At 43.5% G+C, this 20,085-nt stretch overlaps 1 protein-coding gene across 1 annotated transcript in view; it reads left to right on the top strand.

Moving 5' to 3' along the window:
- Positions 1-16,429, top strand: part of atg14 (autophagy related 14) — a 56,017-nt gene extending 39,588 nt beyond the window's left edge. The window contains exons 7-10 of the mRNA XM_086003237.1: positions 1,960-2,077; positions 4,463-4,553; positions 4,822-4,907; positions 14,198-16,429. Of these exons, the coding sequence (XP_085859363.1) occupies positions 1,960-2,077; positions 4,463-4,553; positions 4,822-4,907; positions 14,198-14,507 (605 nt within the window). The 3' untranslated portion in view covers positions 14,508-16,429. The remainder of the gene's footprint in view (positions 1-1,959; positions 2,078-4,462; positions 4,554-4,821; positions 4,908-14,197) is intronic.
- Positions 16,430-20,085: the final 3,656 nt, after the last annotated feature.

Here is a 20,085-nt window from a genome sequence, read left to right as displayed (position 1 = left end):
GCAACTGTTGTATTGCTGGTTTTACTTCATTTTTATCTAGACAACATAGGATCTGTAGAGAGTATGCAAGAGTTAACACGTGCATCCATGGGTTACCTCCCTATCTCTGTAACCTCGTCCAGCCCTACAACCCTCTGAGATCTCTGTGCTCCTCCAATTATGGCCTCTTGCACATCCCCAATTTTAATCGCTCCACCATTGGCAGCCGTGCCTTCAGCTGCCTCGACCCTAAGCTCTGGAATTTCCTCCCTAAACCTCTCCGCCTCACTACATCTCTTTCCTCTTTTAAGACACTCCTTAAAACCTACCTCTTTGACCAAGGTGTGGAGATGCCGGTGTTGGACTGGGGTGGACAAATGTAAGAAGTCACACAACACCAGGTTATAGTCCAACAGTTTCAGTTGAAATCACAAGCTTTTGGAGCGCTGCTCCTTCGTCAGGTGAAGTGGAGAGATGCATAAAGACACAGCTTATATAGTCAGAGAATAATGCCAGATGATTACAGGTAATCTTTCTAACTGCCATTTATCACACCTCGGCAGAGAGATAATCACTGCAACTAAAGGTGTGAATGGTGTCCAAACAGGTCAGTCAGGAAAACACTACAAAGAACAATGAGGTGGGGTCACAAGGGGTCAAATGTTGCAGATGCTGGGGTCTGTATGGAAAAACAAAAAACAGACAAAAAAACATTTTTTTTGCTGGAAATCACAGCAGGTCCCGCCGCATCTGTGTAGAGAGAACAAGCCAACGACGACTCGAGTCTGGGTGATCCTACGTCAGGTGGGGTTACATGTAGCGTGACATGAACCCAAGATCCCGGTTGAGGCCGTCCTCATGAGTGTGGAACTTGGCTATCAGTTTCTGCTCTATGATTTTGCGTCGTGTGTCTCGAAGGCCGCCTTGGAGAATGCTTACCCGAAGATCGGAGGCTGAATGTCCTTGACTGCTGAAGTGTTCCCCGACTGGGAGGGAACACTCCTGCCTGGTGATTGTTGCGCGGTGTCCGTTCATCTGTTGTCGCAGTGTCTGCATGGTCTCGCTGATGTACCATGCTCCGGGGCATCCTTTCCTGCAACGTATGAGGTAGACAACGTTGGCCGAGTCACATGAGTATGTACCTGGTGGGTGGTGTCCTCACTTGTGATGATGGTGATGACACTTCAGCAGTCAAGGACATTCAGCCTCCGATCTTCGGGTAAGCATTCTCCAAGGCGGCCTTCGAGACACACGACAACGCAAAATCGTAGAGCAGAAACTGATAGCCAAGTTCCGCACTCATGAGGACGGCCTCAACCGGGATCTTGGGTTCATGTCACGCTACATATAACCCCACCTGACGTAGGGTCACCCGGACTCAAGTCGTCGTTGGCTTGTTCTCTTTACACAGATGCGGCCGGACCTGCTGTGATTTCCAGCAAAAAAAATGTTTTTTTGTCTTTTTTGTTTTTCATACAGACCCCAGCATCTGCAACATTTGACCCCTTGTGACCCCACCTCATTGTTCTTTGATGTAATGTTTTCCTGACTGACCTGTTTGGACACCATTCACACCTTTGATCGCTGTGATTATCTCTCTGCCGAGGTGTGATAAATGGCAGTTAGAAAGATTACCTGTAATCATCTGGCATTATTCTCTGACTATATAAGCTGTGTCTTTATGCATCTCTCCACTTCACCTGACGAAGGAGCAGCGCTCCAAAAGCTTGTGATTTCAAATAAAACTGTTGGACTATACTCTTTGACCAAGCTTTTGGTCATCTGTCTTAATATCTCCTTATATGGCTCAGTGTCAAGTTTTGTTTGATAAAGCTCCTGTTGAAGCATCTTGGGACGTTTAATACGTGAAAGGCATTATATAAATGCAAGTTGTTTTCAAAAGTGTTTGTGTGGTATTATTGAATGCATGTTTGTAGACCTTTTTCAGTCTATATCCTGCCTTGTATTGTTCATACACAGATATGGAGCAAAGTAACCCTGCATATACCATCAGTGCGGCACTGTGCTATGCCACACAGCTGGCAAATATACTTTCTCACATTCTTGATGTAAATCTTCCCAAAAGACTTTGCAACAGGCAAGTATCCTAAAGTCAAATAATAACTATGGTAAACCTTCAGAAGCATGCATATTGAACTCTCCACTGGACGAAGAAGCTCTTTTTGTACTATTTTAAGACTAATCCAATGGCAATTGGGCTACTAGAAATGCCTTAGCTTTGACTTTCAAAATCAAGAATGAATATATGTGGGAGGGTGAATAGGAAGAAATACCTAAAGAAACTTCCTTTGCCAAGGGAAGAAAGAAAAGGCATTCTGAGAGAGATTCAGCCTTTCCTGTTATAATGACTTTCTGGGATTGGCCATGGATTATGGTAAACGTGCTAGGATAGTAGGGGGTTGATAGGTTTGGGAGCAAAAAGACACCTCAGTTTCGCCAGGCTGGAAAAGGGAAAAATCAGCTGGAGCACCAGCTTCTATTGCAAATGTACCAGAAATGGAACTCTTCAATATTTTCTTCCCCCTTACCCTTCCTGTCCTGTAGCAGATCACTTATGGTTGGGGTGTGGTTCCACAAGCAGTGGCACCCTCCACGACATTACTGAAATGATCATTCTTGATATGAGAGTTTGGACAGTGAGCACCACTAGGCTATCTGACTGTGGGGAGCATTACTACCAACTCACTCCTGTTGTCACCTGATACTCACATACAGACAGGATACTGGATTGCAATGGAAGCTTGTGCCCCAGCTGATTTTTCCCTTTTCCAGCCTGAGGATATTGAGATGACTCTTTGCTCCCAAACCTATCAACCCCCTACTACCCGAGCATGCAGTGGTTGACTCAGCATTTACTGGGAATCAAACCTAGGACCTTCTGGTGTGTATAGTTCAGTTCCACATTATGTGGTGCCCTTACTCATTGAACCCTCTGGAATGTAATTCAAATTTTGACCTGTCCAAGAGTAGCACAGGCCTATGAGCAGGTTTTCTGTTTGCCATCTAGTGCAGAGAATAGTATGTGGGGTTGGGAAGCTCTAAAGAGGATGATGGAAAATTAATAAACGAAAAGGGGGATAAGAAAAGAAGTAAAGATGAAAAATAAATAAGAGGATGCGGAAAAGAAAAATTGCATTTTGGCAGATTAGTTTTAAAACCAAGATTTTCTAAAGATTTTACCTCTTAAAACTTTTTTAAGTTGTATGAAGTTGATTTCTCTCACCTGATACTAAGAATGTCAAACAACATTTTTGTATCTGTGAAGACTGATGTATTGCAATTTAGTTGGTTTGATTTTCAGTAGACTGACTAACATCCTATCAGCTCATTCTTACAATTGATATACGAGGAAATAATCTGCTAGATCATGAGATGTTGCCACAATAATAATTCTGGCATGGACTCGATGGGCCGAATGGCCTCCTTCTGTGCCGTTAAGGCTCTTATGTTCTGACTGTATAATCTTAACTGACTTTCTCATCAGTCTCTGACCAACTGTTCAAGATGGATCTTATGGAAACAGTCACAACTAAGTCGCCATTAATACAAGTTGGAAAATGTTATCCAGATTCATTAAGTTACATCTCATTATTCTCTGGATTGCTTTTAATGATGAATGTGTAGGGAGCAGCTTCTGTCAGTCTCAACTTGTGTAAATACTGACATGTTATTTTGGTAGTGGAACATTCAGATAGATTCCTTTAGATTAATTTAGTTTCACTTAAAGATTAGTAGTCAAGTCACCTGAAGTAAATGTACGTCTCTGGATTGACTTGTACTCGTTCTGTCTACCAGAAGGTGCACTAGCATAAGAATTACTTCATGGCAATCTGACTTCTATATACTGAGCTCCAAAACAATAGTTTTTCACTTCTGCACTGCAGAGCTTGTGACTGACACCTGTCTGAATGGAAGCAAAATTTACAGGTGGTTGGACCTAGACCAAATCCCAGTTTACAAGATGTGCAGGGATAGCGTGAATACACTAAAAGTTGCAACACTTCGTAATTGGCTTCTTTTAAAAGTCAGTATCTCGAGAAATCATCCACCCATGCACCTATAAGGAGAAAAAAATCTAAACAGCTTGTAATGGTTCTTCCCAATTTTTTCCCAACTCCAGTGTCTGCCTCCTTAAGCACATAGGATCTAATTAATCTAACTGCAAAAAGGCAGTCCCTGGTTGATGACTTACAATTTGTAATTGCTGAAGTTAAATAATGGTGCTAAGATTAAGGTAATTTGTTCCATTTTTAGTGTTCATCTTAAAAGTCTCCAAACCTTTAAATGCAATTGTGCCAATACATTTTGTTCCAAAACATATGCATGACCACGTTTCTCATGTTTTGGACTAATTTTCCTACTTTGAGCACTTATTAAAACCAAAATCATTTCTACTTTATCATTGCTTCACAAAATATGGAATATGAAGTTTTGCATTACTAAGATGATTTGTCTTCTGCAGTGAGTTTTGTGAAGAGAATATGAGCAGAAAGAAGTTCATTCGAGCAGTGAATAAGCTAAACACAAACATCCTACATCTCTGCTTTTCCCAGGTACCACAAATAGACTGAATTTTAATTTGCAGTTTTAAAAAAATGCCTGACTGGCTTTACACTGAGAATTATTTTACGGCTCTTAAGTATTTCCGCGCAGTTTGAGTTACTAAAAGCTGAAAGAAATGTAACAATAAGGTAGTTATTTTTTTTTAAACTTCATGTTTGTACAAATATATATAGTAACAAAGTCTACAGATAATTCTTAGTTCACACTAACTTAATTTTTAATATTGTTAATCTTTTGTAACATTTTCTTATCACACAGCATGTTAACCCAGAACTGTTGCATCCCTTGCACACACTCCGGAATATTATGCACTTGGTCAGTTCTGAAAATAAAAACCTCGGCAGGTAAGTTGGATCTTTAATAGGTTTGGGAACAAACAGTAAGTCTTTGAGGAGCAGTTTACCTGAAGTTACAAAGTTTTTAATTCTGATGAATTTGCTTCTAAAGTTTTACATATATTCCTTTTCAAAAATATAAGTGCTAATTAATAACATTAAATGCTTTCTATGTAAAGAGCAAAGGTGAATCAACATGCTTTGGCAGGGGAGAAAACGTTCCTAAAAGACTCATTGAAGCATATCTGCTTTATAATAGTGGATAGCAGCAATAGGAAAAGTGGGGTGTAAGCTTGTGTTAGTGTACATGTTACATCACTCTGATCCTGAGTTTGAATCAGGGTTAAAAAACAGCCATCACCAACTGCATCAGGATGTTACAGTCAAGTCCCATGATGAATTGGCATTCCATTCTCATACTTTGTAGGTCATGTAAACAAAAATGTTGTGCAGGTTATGTGTCAGTGATGGAGTCCGATTTCAGTGAGCTGATCTGCAAACTACATGTTTTGTCATTTTGATCTGGTTGATCTTGTGAAAACCTGGACAGGCTTAGCTTGCATAATTCCGATGGCTATTTAATAGTCCTGCAGGCTATGATTTTCTGATCTAGTAGTAACAAGGTCTGAAACAATAAGCTGCTATTTCCTACAAGGGAGTACCCAACTCTCCCAGCACAAAGCCCCAATAACCAGATGGTAGGCATTCAAGAGTACTTGAAAAGACAAGTAGCTAAGCTATGGCAGAATTGACTTTCAACTTGCTATGAATAACGGTGATACAAGATTTGAAAATACTGAATGTCATTCTGTAGTGTCCGTGTGTAGATAAAGACACTGAAGACAGGAGTTGGTTCATAGGTATTTACTAAGCAAGTCTGTGGGGGGGGGGGTTTCTAAAGGATATACACAATACACAGGCTTATATAGCCCAAGTGGCAATTACCGGCATTACGCACACCTGGGGCTCTTAAAGGCACATACACCATAATTGCTCTTAAAGGCACATACACCACACATTCCAGGTTTTTTTAATTAAAAAATTAGAAGTACAGGTTGACTATCCTTTATCCGAAAACCTTGGGACCAGCTGTGTTTCGGTTTTCGGAAATTTTCGGATTTCAGAAGGTATTATTTCAGACTGGGAAACTCCTAGCATTCTTTTCACAGGCAGGCTCTGGAAAGCGTCTCTGTAGCTTAGCAACAGCTTCAGAGACACTTCCAAGCTACTGGGCCGAGTGTTTACAAGCTGTTGCTGAGCAACAGTGTTTGTTGTCAGATACGGCAGGCTCTGGAAAGCGTCTCTGTAGCTTAGCAACAGCTTCAGAGACGCTCCCAAGCCACGGGCCGAGTGTTTACAAGCTGTTGCTGAGCAACAGTGATTGTTGTCAGATACGGAGATGAAAACCTTCGTATCTGACAACATTAGCGCTGGTTTATCTGGAAGTTTGGATAGAATGGCAGCATATCGGACGGACCGCCGCAGCTATCGGACGGGCCGCTGTATTGTTGGGTTCTCTCTCCCGGTACCTCCTTCACACTGCCCGGCTCGGCCTGCAATCTCCTACCCAGGAGGGAACTCTGTGACCCTCTGCCCTGCTCACAGGGAAAGGCAGAGCTCCCTCAGTCACACTTAACATCGAGAGCGAAGGCCGGCGTGTCGACAATCTGCAGGAATTCTTGTTCTGGGCCCCGGAGGACCATTCCTGTCATGTTTTGCGCCACTCGGGTCATGTCGTGCGCACGACTTAGGCTGAACGAAAAAACTTTCGGTTTTTGGAAGTTCGGATAAAGGATAGTCTACCTGTATGACCCCCTGAGAAGCTTGACCTAGAGTGGGAAAAATGTTGGACTCTGCAATTAACATGCATTAGTGGCAATGAAAGCAGCAATTCCAAGCCAGTGGTGTGAGAAAAGCATATAATGCCTGAAAGTTACTGGAAATCACAGGATCAATGTACATGGAGATCTGGCTGATCTTGGCTCATCCATCCCGAGAGACAAAACAGTCTCCCCATCGCAGATTCCTACATAGAAACATAGAAGATAGGAGCAGGAGTAGGCCCTTCGAGCCTGCTCCGCCATTCAATGAGATCATGGCTGATCATCCAAATTCAGTACCCTGTCCCTGCCTTCTCCCCATATCCCTTGATCCCTTTAGCCTTAAGAAATATATCCAACTCTTTCTTGAATATACTTAATGAACTGGCCTCCACCGCCCTCTGTGGCAGAGAATTCCACAGGTTCACCACTCTCTGGGTGAAGAAATTCCTCCTCATTTCAGTCCTAAATGGCTTACCCCTTATCCTTAGACTATGACCCCAGGTTCTGGACTCCCCGGCCATCAGAAACATCCTTCCTGCATCTAGTCTGTCCAGGCCTGACAGAATTTTATAGGTTTCGATGAGATCCCCTCTCAATCTTCTAAACTCCAGTGAGTATAAGCCCAATCGACACAATCTCTCCTCATACGTCATTCCTGCCATCCCAGGTATCAGCCTGGTGAATCTTCGCTGCACTCCTTCCATGGCAAGAACGTCCTTCCTCAGGTAAGGCGACCAAAACTGCACACAATACTCAAGGTGCGGTCTCACCAAGGCCCTGTACAACTGTAGCAAGACATCCTTGTTCCTGTACTCGAATCCTCTTGCTACGAAGGCCAACATACCATTTGCCTTCTTAACCGCCTGCTGCACCTGCATGCTTACCTTCAGCAACTGGTGCACAAGAACACCCAGGTCTATTTGCACTTCCCCTTCTCCCAATCTATTGCCATTCAAATAATAATCTGCCTTCCTGATTTTGCCACCAAAGTGGATAACCTCACATTTATCCACATTATAGTGCATTTGCCATGTTTCTGCCCAATCACCCAACCTGTCCAAATCGTACTGGAGTTTCACGACATCCTCCTCACAGCATACCCTCCCACCCAGCTTTGTGTCGTCTGCAAATTTGGAGATATTACATCCAATTCCCTCGTCCAGATCATTAATATATATTGTGAACAGCTGGGGTCCTAGGACCGATCCTTGCGGTACCCCAATAGTCACTGCCTGCCACTCGGAAAACGACCCGTTTATTCCAACTCTTTGCTTTCTGTCCGCCAATCAGTTCTCTATCCAAGTCAATACCTTGCCCCCAATCCCATGTGCCTTAATTTTGCACGCTAATCTCTTATGCGGGACCTTATCGAAAGCCTTCTGAAAGTCCAAATACACCACATCCACTGGTTCTCCCTTATCTATTTTACCAGTTACATCCTCAAAATATTCCAGTGGATTAGTCAAGCATGATTTACCTTTTGTAAATCCATGTTGACTTTGTCCGATCCTGTCACTGCTTTCCAAGTGCTCTGCTATTACATCTTTTATAATGGACTCTAGCGTTTTCCCCACTACCGATGTCAAGCTTACCGGTCTATAATTCCCCGCCTTTTCTCTACCACCTTTTTTGAATAGTGGGGTAACATTAGCTACCCGCCAATCCATGGGTACCGTTCCAGAGTCTATCGAATTCTGGAAGATGACCAGCAATGCATCTACTATTTCTAGAGCCACTTCCTTAAGTACCCTGGGATGTAGATTATCAGGCCCTGGGGATTTATCGGCCTTCAGTCCCATCAATTTTCCTAACACCATTTCCCTACAAATACTGATTTCTTTCAGTTCCACCCTTTCATCAGACCCTATGTTCCCCGGCATCTCTGGGAGGTTATTTGTGTCCTCCTTTGTGAAGACAGAACCAAAATATGTATTTAGTTGGTCTGCCATTTCTTTGTTCCCCATTATAAATTCCCCCGATTCTGACTGCAAGGGACCTACGCTTGACTTCACCAATCTTTTTCTCTTCACATATCTATAAAAGCTTTTACAGTCAGTTTTTATGTTCCCTGCAAGTTTACTCTCATTCTATTTTCCCTTTCTTAATTAATCCCTTTGTTGAATCCTAAACTGCTCCCAATCCTCAGGATTATTGCTTTTTCTGGCCAGTTTATATGCCCTCTCCTTGGACTTTATGCTATCCCTAATTTCCCTTGTTAGCCACGGTTGGGTCACCTTTTTTGTTTTATTTTTATGCCAAACTGGGATGAACAAATTCTGTAGTTCATCCATTCGGTCTTTGAATGTTTGCCATTGCCTATCCACCGTCAACCCTTTGAGTGCCATTCCCCAATCAATCCTACCCAACTCGCTCCTCAGACCATCGTAGTTTCCTTTATTTAAATTGAGGACCCTAGTCTCCGAGTCAACTACTTCATTCTCCATCTTAATGAAGAATTCGATCATATTATGATCGCTCCGACCCAAGGGGCCTCGTACAAGATTGCTAATTAATCCTTTCTCGTTACATAATACCCAGTCTAAGATGGCCTGATCTCTGGTTGGTTCCTCGACATATTGGTCCAGGAAACTATCCCGTAAACACTCCTGGAATTCCTCCTCCACAGTATTGTTACTAATTTGGTTAGCCCAATCTATATGTAGATTAAAGTCACCCATGATGACTGCTGTGCCCTTATTGCACGCTTCTTTAATTTCCCTTTCAATGCCATCCCCAACTTACTGTTTGGAGGTCTGTAAACCACTCCCACTAACGTTTTTTTCCCCTTAGTATTTCTCAATTCTACCCATACAGATTCCACCTCATCAGAGCTAATATCCTTCATTACAATTGTGTTAATCCCTTCTTTAACCAGTAATGCTACCCCACCTCCCTTTTTGCCTATCTTTCCTGAATATCGAATACCCCTGGATGTTGAGTTCCCAGTCCTGGCCTTCCTTGAGCCACGTTTCCGTAATCCCAACCAAATCGTATTTGTTTACCTCTATTTGCGCAGCCAATTCATCCACCTTATTACAAATGCTCCTCGCATTAAGACACAAAGCCTTCAGGCTTGTTTTTTTAACGCTCTTAGACCTATTAGAATGATTATTTACTGTGGCCATGTTTGATTTAAACCGTTGATTTCTCTGACTGCCACTTTTGTTTTTCTCCTTCCTATCTTTTGCTTTTATCCTTGTATCCCTTTCCTCTGTCTCCCTGCTCAGGTTCCCAACCCCCTGCCATTTTAGTTTAAACACTCCCCCTAGGACATCGGTTCTGGCCCTGCCCAGGTGCAAACTGTCCGGTTTGAACTGGTCCCACCTCCCCCAGCACCGGTTCCAATGTCCCAGGAACTTGAATCCCTCCCCCTGGCACCATTCCTCTAGCCACGTATTCATCTGAAGTATCCTTCTATTTCTACTCTGACTAGCACGTGGCACTGGTAGCAATCCTGAGATTACTACCTTTGAGGCCCTGTGTTTTAATTTACCTCCTAACTCCCTATATTCCGCTTTTAGGACCTCATCCCGCTTTTTACCTATATCGTTGGTGCCTATATGCACCACGACAACTGGCTGTTCACCCTCCCCTTCCAAGATGTTCTGCAGCTGCTCGGAGACATCCTTGACCCTTGCACCAGGGAGGCAACACACCATCCTGGAGTCTCGTTTGCGGCCGCAGAAACGCCTATCTATTCCCCTTACAATTGAATCCCCTATTACTATAGCTCTACCCCTCTTTTTCCTCCCATTCTGTGCAGCAGAACCACCCCTGGTGCCAGGAAGTTGGCTGCTGCTGCCTTCCTCTGATAAGCCATCCCCCCCAACAGTACTCAAAGTGGTGTATCTGTTGGAGAGGGGGATGGCCACAGGGGACCCCTGCACTACCTGCCTGCGCCTAGTACTCTGTTGGTCACCCGTTCCCTTTCTTCCTGTCCAACCTCTACCTGCGGTGTGTCCAACTCCGTAAATGTGCTATTCACGATGTCCTGAGCATCGTGAACGCTCCAGTATGTATCCAATCGCAGCTCCAGCCCCGCAATGCGGTCTGTCAGTAGCTGCAGCTGGATGCACTTCCTGCACATGTAGTTGTCAGGGACACAGGAAGTGTCCCTGAGTTCCCACATATCGCAGGAGGAGCAGATCACGGGGCCCGGCTGTCCTGCCATGACTTACCCTTTAATTAATTGAATTTAAATTAAATCAATCAATCCCACTAATTACACTACAGTTAACTGGTTTACCAACAGTCCCTGCTACACTGGAGAGACCTTAGAAACTATAAACCAGAGTTAAAGTTTAAAAAAAAGAGAGAAATAATCACCAACCAATCAATAACCTGCTTCCTGGTGACGTCACACTTTGATTACTTTTTACCTCTCTCCCCTGCTGTTGAATTGGTATGTCTCGTTCGCTGAATCAGCCGCTGCTCCCCAACTGCCGCCGGTTTTTGAAACTCCTCAGCTGCTCGCTCGCAGGTCCGCTCTGGTCGGGCCTCGTTCGCTGAACAATTTCTTAAATTAGGTTTTCACCTGCTATCCTACCAGGAAGTCTTTTCCATGTCTTATCTCTGTGAAGAGGCCATTGGGGTGCAAGAATGTGGAGTTTAACTTCAGTGGGAGGTCAGCCTTGGGTTGCAATTGTACAGAGAGTTTTTTCACCTATAATTAATACCTGTGTGAAGTGAGTAAGCAAAGTTTAATTCTTACAAGAGCTTGGTGCTAATGGAAGTTCAGGCTAATGCTGTCTACATTTTTAAACAGTAGGATAGCACTGCAGGGAAACTTCAACATGTGCTTGGAGTATAATATCTGGGCTTTTCTGTGTATTCAGTAGCAGCACATTCACACTGTTAGAAAATGAAATATTTGGAGCAGTCACACCTCAAAGCATCAGAGAGGATGAGGGGTTTCTGGATTGTGTTCTTCAGAATGTTGCCATCCAAGAGGCAATGCTAGACATTTCAGGGTAATGCAGAGAGTAGTGGATGACTATCCTTAGGTGCAGCAGCTAGAGACAGGATTCAGAGGTGCAGGGAGTCAAGTTGCTGGAACTGTCCAGTAGTTAGATTGTATTGGACAAGTACGAGGTGGATAGTGACTCAGCAGTATTGTGGGCACCATGAAGTAAGGATCTACCTGGGAGTTAAGAGGCAGGTCGGCTACAAAAATAGTAGTGGGGAGAATCTATAGTCAGGGGAACAGACAACCTTTACTGCACTTGTGACGGAATCCAAAATAGTATGTTGCCTCCCTGGTGCCAGTATGAAGGTCATCACAGAATAGGTAGAAAAACTTCTGGAAAGGGAGAGTGAACAAGTTGTGGTCCATGTTGGAACCAATGACTTAGATAGAAGTACATTTGAGGTCTTGCAGAGGGACCTTAAGGCCTTTGGCAGAAGACAGTTTTATGGATCAGCAGTGGGAAATCAAATACGAGCTGGATAGAGTACAAAATATATTGTAATAAGATAAGACAAAAGGTGGGGTACATCAAAGAATAGACTTCCATGGATAAATAGAGAGATTAAAACTAAAACACAAAAGGGTAGCAGGATAAAATTAAAGTTAACTATTTAAAAAAAAGAGGAATTTAAGAACTGTAGTGGGAAGGTGAAAAGGAGATTAGAAGGTTTAAAAGAGAATATGAAAAAAGACTAGCAAATAATATAGAAGGAAATAGTAATGGCTGTTATGAGCATGTGTAAAGTAAAATAATAGAGTGTAGGACCACTCGGATGAAGGAGGGGTCTAATTTTGGAGGATGAAGCTATTGTGGAGATTTTTAATATTTTGTTGGCAGCTTAGATTACTTGCTCAAGATCTAGAGGAGGGGTTAAACCCACAACCTTCTGACTCAGGCGAAAATGCTAATGTGAACTACAGCAACTTAACAGGGCAAAACAATGATATTTAATATTGAGAAATGTACACAACGCAGATTGATTAAAAATAGAAAATCTGATGTCATCCAATTTACCTGTCTATTTAGTTCTGACCTGGTTGCGTCTGATATTTGGCTATGCAGTCACGTGACAGTAGTTGCAAAGGCTAGTAGAATGTTTGTGACTTATAAGTAAATTTATGGAATATAATTCTAAGGAAGTATTCTGCCACTCTTAAGACAGGAGTCATTGTGAATGGAAGAATGTAATTTATTCAATTTGCCTCACCGATTAAAAAAAATAAATAAAATAAACTGTGGAATAGATTCAGAGAAGATGAACAAATATGGTTCTGGCATTAGATCATTGGGCAATTATATTGTAATTTTGAAATGGAATCTGAGCATTCCCACCTTCTCATGAAAACACTGACCATTCCACAGGTGGCAGCAGCCCTTCAGTACTTCACTCAAGTCACCTTCATGTGTAAGCATACAATGTGTTTTGGTGGACAGTTTTCCCATGAGGGACATCACAGCCAAGCAGTGGGGGGAAAAATCAAATCATGTTTTGTGGAAGCCAGTCAGCTTCTTCTTTCTTTGCTCTTAGTTCTGTTTGTTTCCTGTTTTACTTTTTCCTGCTCTTTGCCTTTCCTTTCTTTTAATTTATTCTGTTTTACCTGTCTATTTTGTTCTGCAACTGTAGGCAGGGAGCGATAAGAGGAGCCTCTAGCCTTTGGTAGACAGCGAGGGGCAACAACTTTGAGAATTGGATGACATTATATAAACATTATTATAACTTTGTTCCAGTGACAAAGTTCTAATAATGTTTATATAATGTCATCCACTTGGTGCAGTGAATAGTAGAAAATTTACCTTGGATTCCCACGACTGATTGCTATCCAACCTGAGTCAGTGCCTTTGGAGGAGAAGAGAAATAAGAGAAAATTGAAAGAACAACTTTTTTCCACTGTATGGTGAATTCTATGAATTTCTACTTCACATTAGTCAGCGGCCTTGATCTGCAACAACTTTAAAGTTTATTGTACCACACGAGTATCATTCTCTTCGAATATTTTCCATTTTGCCATCATTTCGGGCATGTGCTTCAGCAATATGGTATCATATCCACTCTTCCACTAACCATTCTCAAGTCCAGTAGGGTTTGAATACCCCATTTGAACAGTATCTTCTGCTGTTTACATACGGTTTCTGAATACTGGTACCTCAAGATTTTGTGCGCGCTTTGGTTACGCCTGTTTGATTATATTACCACTTTGAAATGTTATCCTCCTGCCAGAATGAGGGAAAAAATGTAAATTTCACATTCAGCATCATTTCAAATTTTATACATGTTAAAACTTTTTTTCTTTGTCACAGATTGGATAAATAATACACGAGAAGCTATATTATAACTTCTACTTGCCAATGTATTTTAGCCGTGAACAGATCTTCAATATTTCAAAATGTCATTTTCATCCATTGGCAAGTAGAAATCATAATTAAATTTACCCAAGGCAGTGTAGTTTTAAAGGAATCTTTACATGTCCCATTATTACATGTATATAAACTGTAATGATTTTGAATTTAGATCTGGGCCTTTCGAAATCAGTGCTGATCTTGAAGATTCAATGGAGTTGGTGGACCCAAATATTGCTGCTCAGACAGACGAGAGTGGTGATGAATATATAACTGATGAAGAGACTGATTTGGGAACAGATTGGGAGACTGTACCCAGCCCTAAATTTTATGACATCCCCTCTCAGCCAGTGGAAGTATTACAAAGCCAAGCCATGCAAGCATCTCAGCCAATCAGCAATAGCAACAGCACGGGTGGTATGATCTCTTCTGCAGCAGCTTCTGTTACATCATGGTGGAAGCAGTACTATGGACACCGCTGATTACCTGCTGCACTGGAACATAAACTTCCAATAAAAAGAAAAGCACGTGAGAACAACACTTGAGTAGTGCCTATAAAACACACCAATAAAACTAGACAATTGTGTTTATATGGATCAGAAGCATAAAACTACTGAAAGCTGCAACTGGTCAATTTCTGTTTTAGTATAATGAAACTCTTTTCTGCTGAGCAAATTAGGGTGTGATTTGAAAGTGAGATGTGCATCGTTAAAGAGGAAAGAAAGTGTCAGGAGCACTTTTTGTTCAAAGTGTTACTCATTTTTATAGAAAAATAATGGTCTCTGCAAGTTTTGTTTAAAAAGATCAATTTTATGACTGACATTGTGACCCTTAAGTCAGACCTCCCTCTCCAATAGACTGCACTGGTGAAAGTTAGTTATAGAGAGTATTCTTTACATCTTGAAATGGCACTGTTGAAAGAGTTCAAGTTATAGAATTTGGAATGTGGTTTCCTAAAATTGGATGGGTCCAGATTACCGCTTGGGCTGTTTTCATTGGTACTTGACCCCCAGTTTGCAGTTACGCTACCCTGGAGTGGTCCCTGTAAATGCCATCACAACAGCCAAGTGCAGGGTCCTATCTGAAGCTTCAGGTCAGTGATAAAATTTACCTTTTTTATAAATAAAACTATGATGAAATAAGTGCTACGGCTATTATCTTCTTGTATAAAAGGAATCATAGAATCACACAGCATAGAAGGTGGCCATTTGGACCATTGTGCCTGTGCTGGCTCTTTGAAAGAGCTATCCAATTAGTCCCACACCCCTGCTCTTTCTCCATAGCCCTGCAAATTTTTACTTTAAGTATTTATCCAATTCCCTTTTGAAGTTATTATTGAATTTGCTTCCACCACCCTTTCAGGCAGTGCATTCCAGATCATAACCGCTCACAGCGTAAAAACTTTTCCCTCATGTCCCCTCTGGTTCTTTTGCCAATGACCTTAAATCTGTCCCCTCTGGTTACTGAACCTTCTGCCACTGGAAACAGTTTCTCCTTATTTACTCCATGAAAACCTTCAAGATTTTGACCACCTATCAAATCTCCCCTTAACCTTCTCTGCTCTAAGCGGAACAACCCCAGTTTCTCCAGTCTCTCCACGTAACTGAAGTCTTTCATCCCTGGTACCATTCTAGTAAATCTCTACACACTCTCTAAGACCTTGCCATCATTCCTAAAGTGTGGTGCCCAGAATTGGCCACAATACTCCAGTTTGGGCCTAGTCAGTGTTTTATAAAGGTTTAGCATAACTACCTTGCTTTTGTACTCTATGCCTCGATTTATAAAGCCAAGGATCCCGTATGCCTTCTTAACTTGTCCTGCCAACTTCAAAAACTTGTGTAGGTACACCCCCAGGTCTCTCTCTTCCTGCACCCCCTTTAAAATTGTACCATTTTGTTTGTATTGCCTCTCCTCATTCTTCCTACCAAAATGAATCACTTCACACTTATCTGCGTTAAACTTCATCTGCCATGTGTCTGCCCATTTCACTTCTGTATATCTTCCTGAAGTTTGTTACTATGCTCCTCATTGTTTACTACATTTCTGAGTTTCAGGTCATCTGCAAATTTCGAAATTGTGCCCTGTACTCAAGTCCAGGTCATTAATCTATATCAAAAAGAGCAGTGGTCCCAATACCGACCCCTGGTGGACACCACTACACCCTTCTCTCCAGTCTGAAAAATAACCGTTCACCACTATTAGAGTCATAGAGTCATAGAGTTTTACAGCACAGAAAGAGGCCCTTCGGCCCATCGTGTCTGCGCCGCCCATCCATCCCTGTCCAGTCTAATCCCATTTTCCAGCATTTGGTCCATAGCCTTGTATGCAATGGCATTTCAAGTGCTCATCCAAATGCTTCTTGAATGTTGTGAGGGTTCCTGCCTCTACCACCCTTTCAGGCAGTGAGTTCCAGCTTCCAACCACCCTCTGGGTGAAAAAGTTCCTCCTCAAATCCCCCCTAAATCTCCTGCCCCTTACCCTGAATCTGTGCCCCCTTGTTATTGACCCCCCTACTAAGGGGAAAAGTTCCTCTTTATCTACCCTATCTATGCCCCTCATCATTTTGTACACCTCAATCAGGTCCCCCCTCAGCCTCCTTTGCTCCAAGGAAAACAACCCCAGCCTGTAGAGTCTCTCTTCATAGCTAAGGCGCTCCATCCCAGGTAACATCCTGGTGAATCTTCTCTGCACCCTCTCCAGAGCAATCACATCCTTCCTATAGTGAGGCGACCAGAACTGCACACAGTACTCCAGCTGTGGCCTCACCAGCGTTTTGTACAGCTCCATCATAACCTCCCTACTCTTATATTCTATGCCTCTGCTAATGAAGGCAAGTATCCCATATGCCTTTTTAACCACCTTATCTACCTGCTCCGCTGCCTTCAGGGATCTATGTACATGTACACCAAGGTCCCTCTGACCCTCTGTACTTCCTAGGGCCCTACCACCCATTGTGTATTCCCTTGCCTTATTTGACCGTCCAAAATGCATCACCTCGCATTTTTCCGGGTTAAATTCCATTTGCCACTTTTCCGCCCATCTGACCAACCCGTTAATATCGTCCTGTAGCCTGAGACTTTCCTCCTCGCAATTTACCACCCCACCAATTTTCGTGTCATCCGCGAACTTACTGATCATACCCTTTACATTCTCATCCAAATCGTTAATGTAGATCACAAACAGCAAGGGACCCAGCACCGATCCCTGAGGTACCCCACTGGACACAGGCTTCCAGTCACAAAAGCAACCTTCGACCATCACCCTCTGCCTCCTGCCACTCAGCCAGTTTAGGATCCAACGCGCCAAGGCCCCCTGGATCCCATGGGCTCTTACCTTCTTGACCAGTCTCCTATGCGGGACTTTGTCAAAAGCTTTACTGAAGTCCATGTAAACCACATCCACAGCATTTCCCTCATCTACACAGCTAGTCACCCCCTCGAAAAATTCAATCAGATTGGTCAGACATGATTTACCCTTGACAAAGCCATGCTGACTATCCCCGATTAATCCTTGCCTCTCCAAGTGGAGACTAATTCTGTCCCTCAGAATTTTTTCCAATAATTTCCCTACCACAGATGTTAGGCTCACTGGCCTGTAATTCCCTGGTTTATCCCTGCTACCCTTCTTGAATAATGGTACTACGTTAGCTGTTCTCCAGTCCTCTGGTACATCCCCTGTGGCCAGAGAGGTTCTGAAAATTTGTGTCAGAGCCCCCGCAATCTCCTCCCTTGCCTCACACAACAGCCTGGGATACATCTCGTCCGGGCCTGGGGATTTATCCACTTTTTGGCCTGCTAAAACCGCTAGTACCTCCTCCCTCTCGATGCTAATATGTTCAAGTATGTCACAGTCCCCTTGCCCGATTTCTATGCCTACATCATCTTTCTCCACAGTGAACACGGAGGCAAAAAATTCATTTAAAACCCCACCTACTTCTTCTGGCTCTACACACAGCTTGCCACTTTGGTCCCTAATGGGCCCTACCCTTTCCCTGGTTATCCTCTTGCCCTTAATATACTTATAAAACATCTTAGGATTTTCCTTTATCTTGCTCGCCAGTGTTATTTCATGGCCCCTCCTCGCCCTCCTAATTTCCTTTTTAAGTATGCCCCTGCACCTCTTATACTCCTCTAGGGCTTCCACCGTCTTTTGTCTTTTGTAACTGCCAAAAGCCCCCCTTTTTTTCCTAATGCATTTTTGTATGTCCTTTGTCATCCAAGGTTCCCTTTGCTTGTTGGTCCCACCCTTGACCCTTACAGGAACATGTTGGTGTTGTACTCTCTCTATTTCCCTTCTGAAAGCCTCCCACTGTTTTGATGTGGATTTTCCTATAAGTAGCTGCTCCCAGTCCACTTTGGCCAGATCCTGTCTTATCTTATTAAAATCTGCCTTCCCCCAATTTAGAACCCTTATTTCCGGGCCGTCTTTGTCTTTTTCCATGACCACCTTAAATCTCACCGAATTGTGGTCACTATCGCCAAAATGCTCTCCTACAGACACGTCCACCACCTGCCCGTCTCCATTCCCTAGAATTAGGTCCAGCACCGCTCCCTCTCTTGTAGGACCTTCTACATGTTGGCTCAAAAAGCTTTCCTGAATGCACTTTAAGAATTTTTCACCCTCCAAGCCTTTCACACTCTGACTATCCCAATTTATATTGGGGAAGTTGAAATCCCCCACTATTATTACCCTATTATTTTCGCACTTCTCTGAGATTTGCCTGCATATCTGTTCCTCTATCTCCCCCTGGCTGTTTGGGGGCCTATAGTACACTCCCAGCAAGGTGCTTGCCCCCTTTTTGTTTTTAAGTTCTACCCATATGGCCTCATTAGAGGAACCCGCTAATATATCATCCCTCCTTACAGCAGTAATAGACTCCTTAATTAATATTGCAACACCCCCTCCCCTTTTACCCCCCCCTCTGTCTCGCCTGAAGATTCTATACCCCGGAATATTCAGCTGCCAGTCCTGACCCTCCCTCAACCATGTCTCCGTGATAGCCACAATATCGTACTCCCATGTGTTCATCAACAACTTCAGTTCATCCACCTTATTTGCAAGACTCCTTGCATTAAAATAAATGCATTCCAGCCCTGCCATATTCCCTTTTGCCTTCACATCTTTGCTCTGCCTTCCCTGCTGACTTGTTTTTTCCTCCGTATTTGGCTGTACCTCACCCCCTACTATAGCTCCACTCTGTATCCCATCCCCCTGCCGAGTTCGTTTAAACCCCCCCCAGCAGTGCTAGCAAACCTCCCCGCAAGGATATTGGTTCCCCTCTGGTTCAGGTGTAAACCGTCCGACTTGTACAAGTCCCACCTGCCCCAGAAGCAGTCCCAGTGATCCAGGAAACTAAAGCCCTCCCTCCTGCACCATCCCTTCAGCCACGCATTCATCTGTTCTATCCTCCTATTCCTATACTCACTAGCACGTGGCACCGGGAGTAATCCAGAGATTACAACCTTTGAGGTCCTGCTCCTTAACCCTGCCCCTAGCTCCCTAAATTCTTGCTGCAGGACCTCATCCCTCTTTTTACCTATGTCGTTGGTACCAATGTGGACCACGACCTCCGGCTGTTCACCCTCCCCCTCCAGAATGCCCTGCAGCCGCTCAGTGACATCCTTGACCCTGGCACCAGGGAGGCAACAAACCATCCTGGATTCACGTCTACGGCCACAGAAACGCCTATCCGTTCCCCTTACTATAGAATCCCCTACCACTATTGCTCTCCCACTCTTTTCCCTCCCCTCCTGGGCAGCAGGAGCGCCCCCAGTGCCAGGAAGCTGGCTGCTGCTGCCTACCCCTGGTGGGTCATCCCCCCCCAACAGTATCCAAAATGGTATACCTGTTTGAGAGGGGAATGGCCACAGGGGTTTTCTGCATTACCTGCCTACTTCTATTGCTCCGCCTGATGGTCACCCCTTTCCTTTCTTCCTGTGTAGCCCTTCCCTGCGGTGTGACCAACTCACTAAACGTGCTATCCACCAACTTCTCAGCCTCGTGAATGCTCTGCCTCTTTTCCCTTCGCCAATTTTGTATCCACGCAGCCACTGCCCCTTT

Source organism: Somniosus microcephalus, chromosome 12 (genome assembly GCF_052327205.1).
Source record: "Somniosus microcephalus isolate GS21.2 chromosome 12, FLI_Smic_1.0, whole genome shotgun sequence".
Taxonomy (NCBI): Eukaryota; Metazoa; Chordata; class Chondrichthyes; order Squaliformes; family Somniosidae; genus Somniosus; species Somniosus microcephalus.
This window is presented reverse-complemented; position numbering and strand designations above follow the sequence as displayed.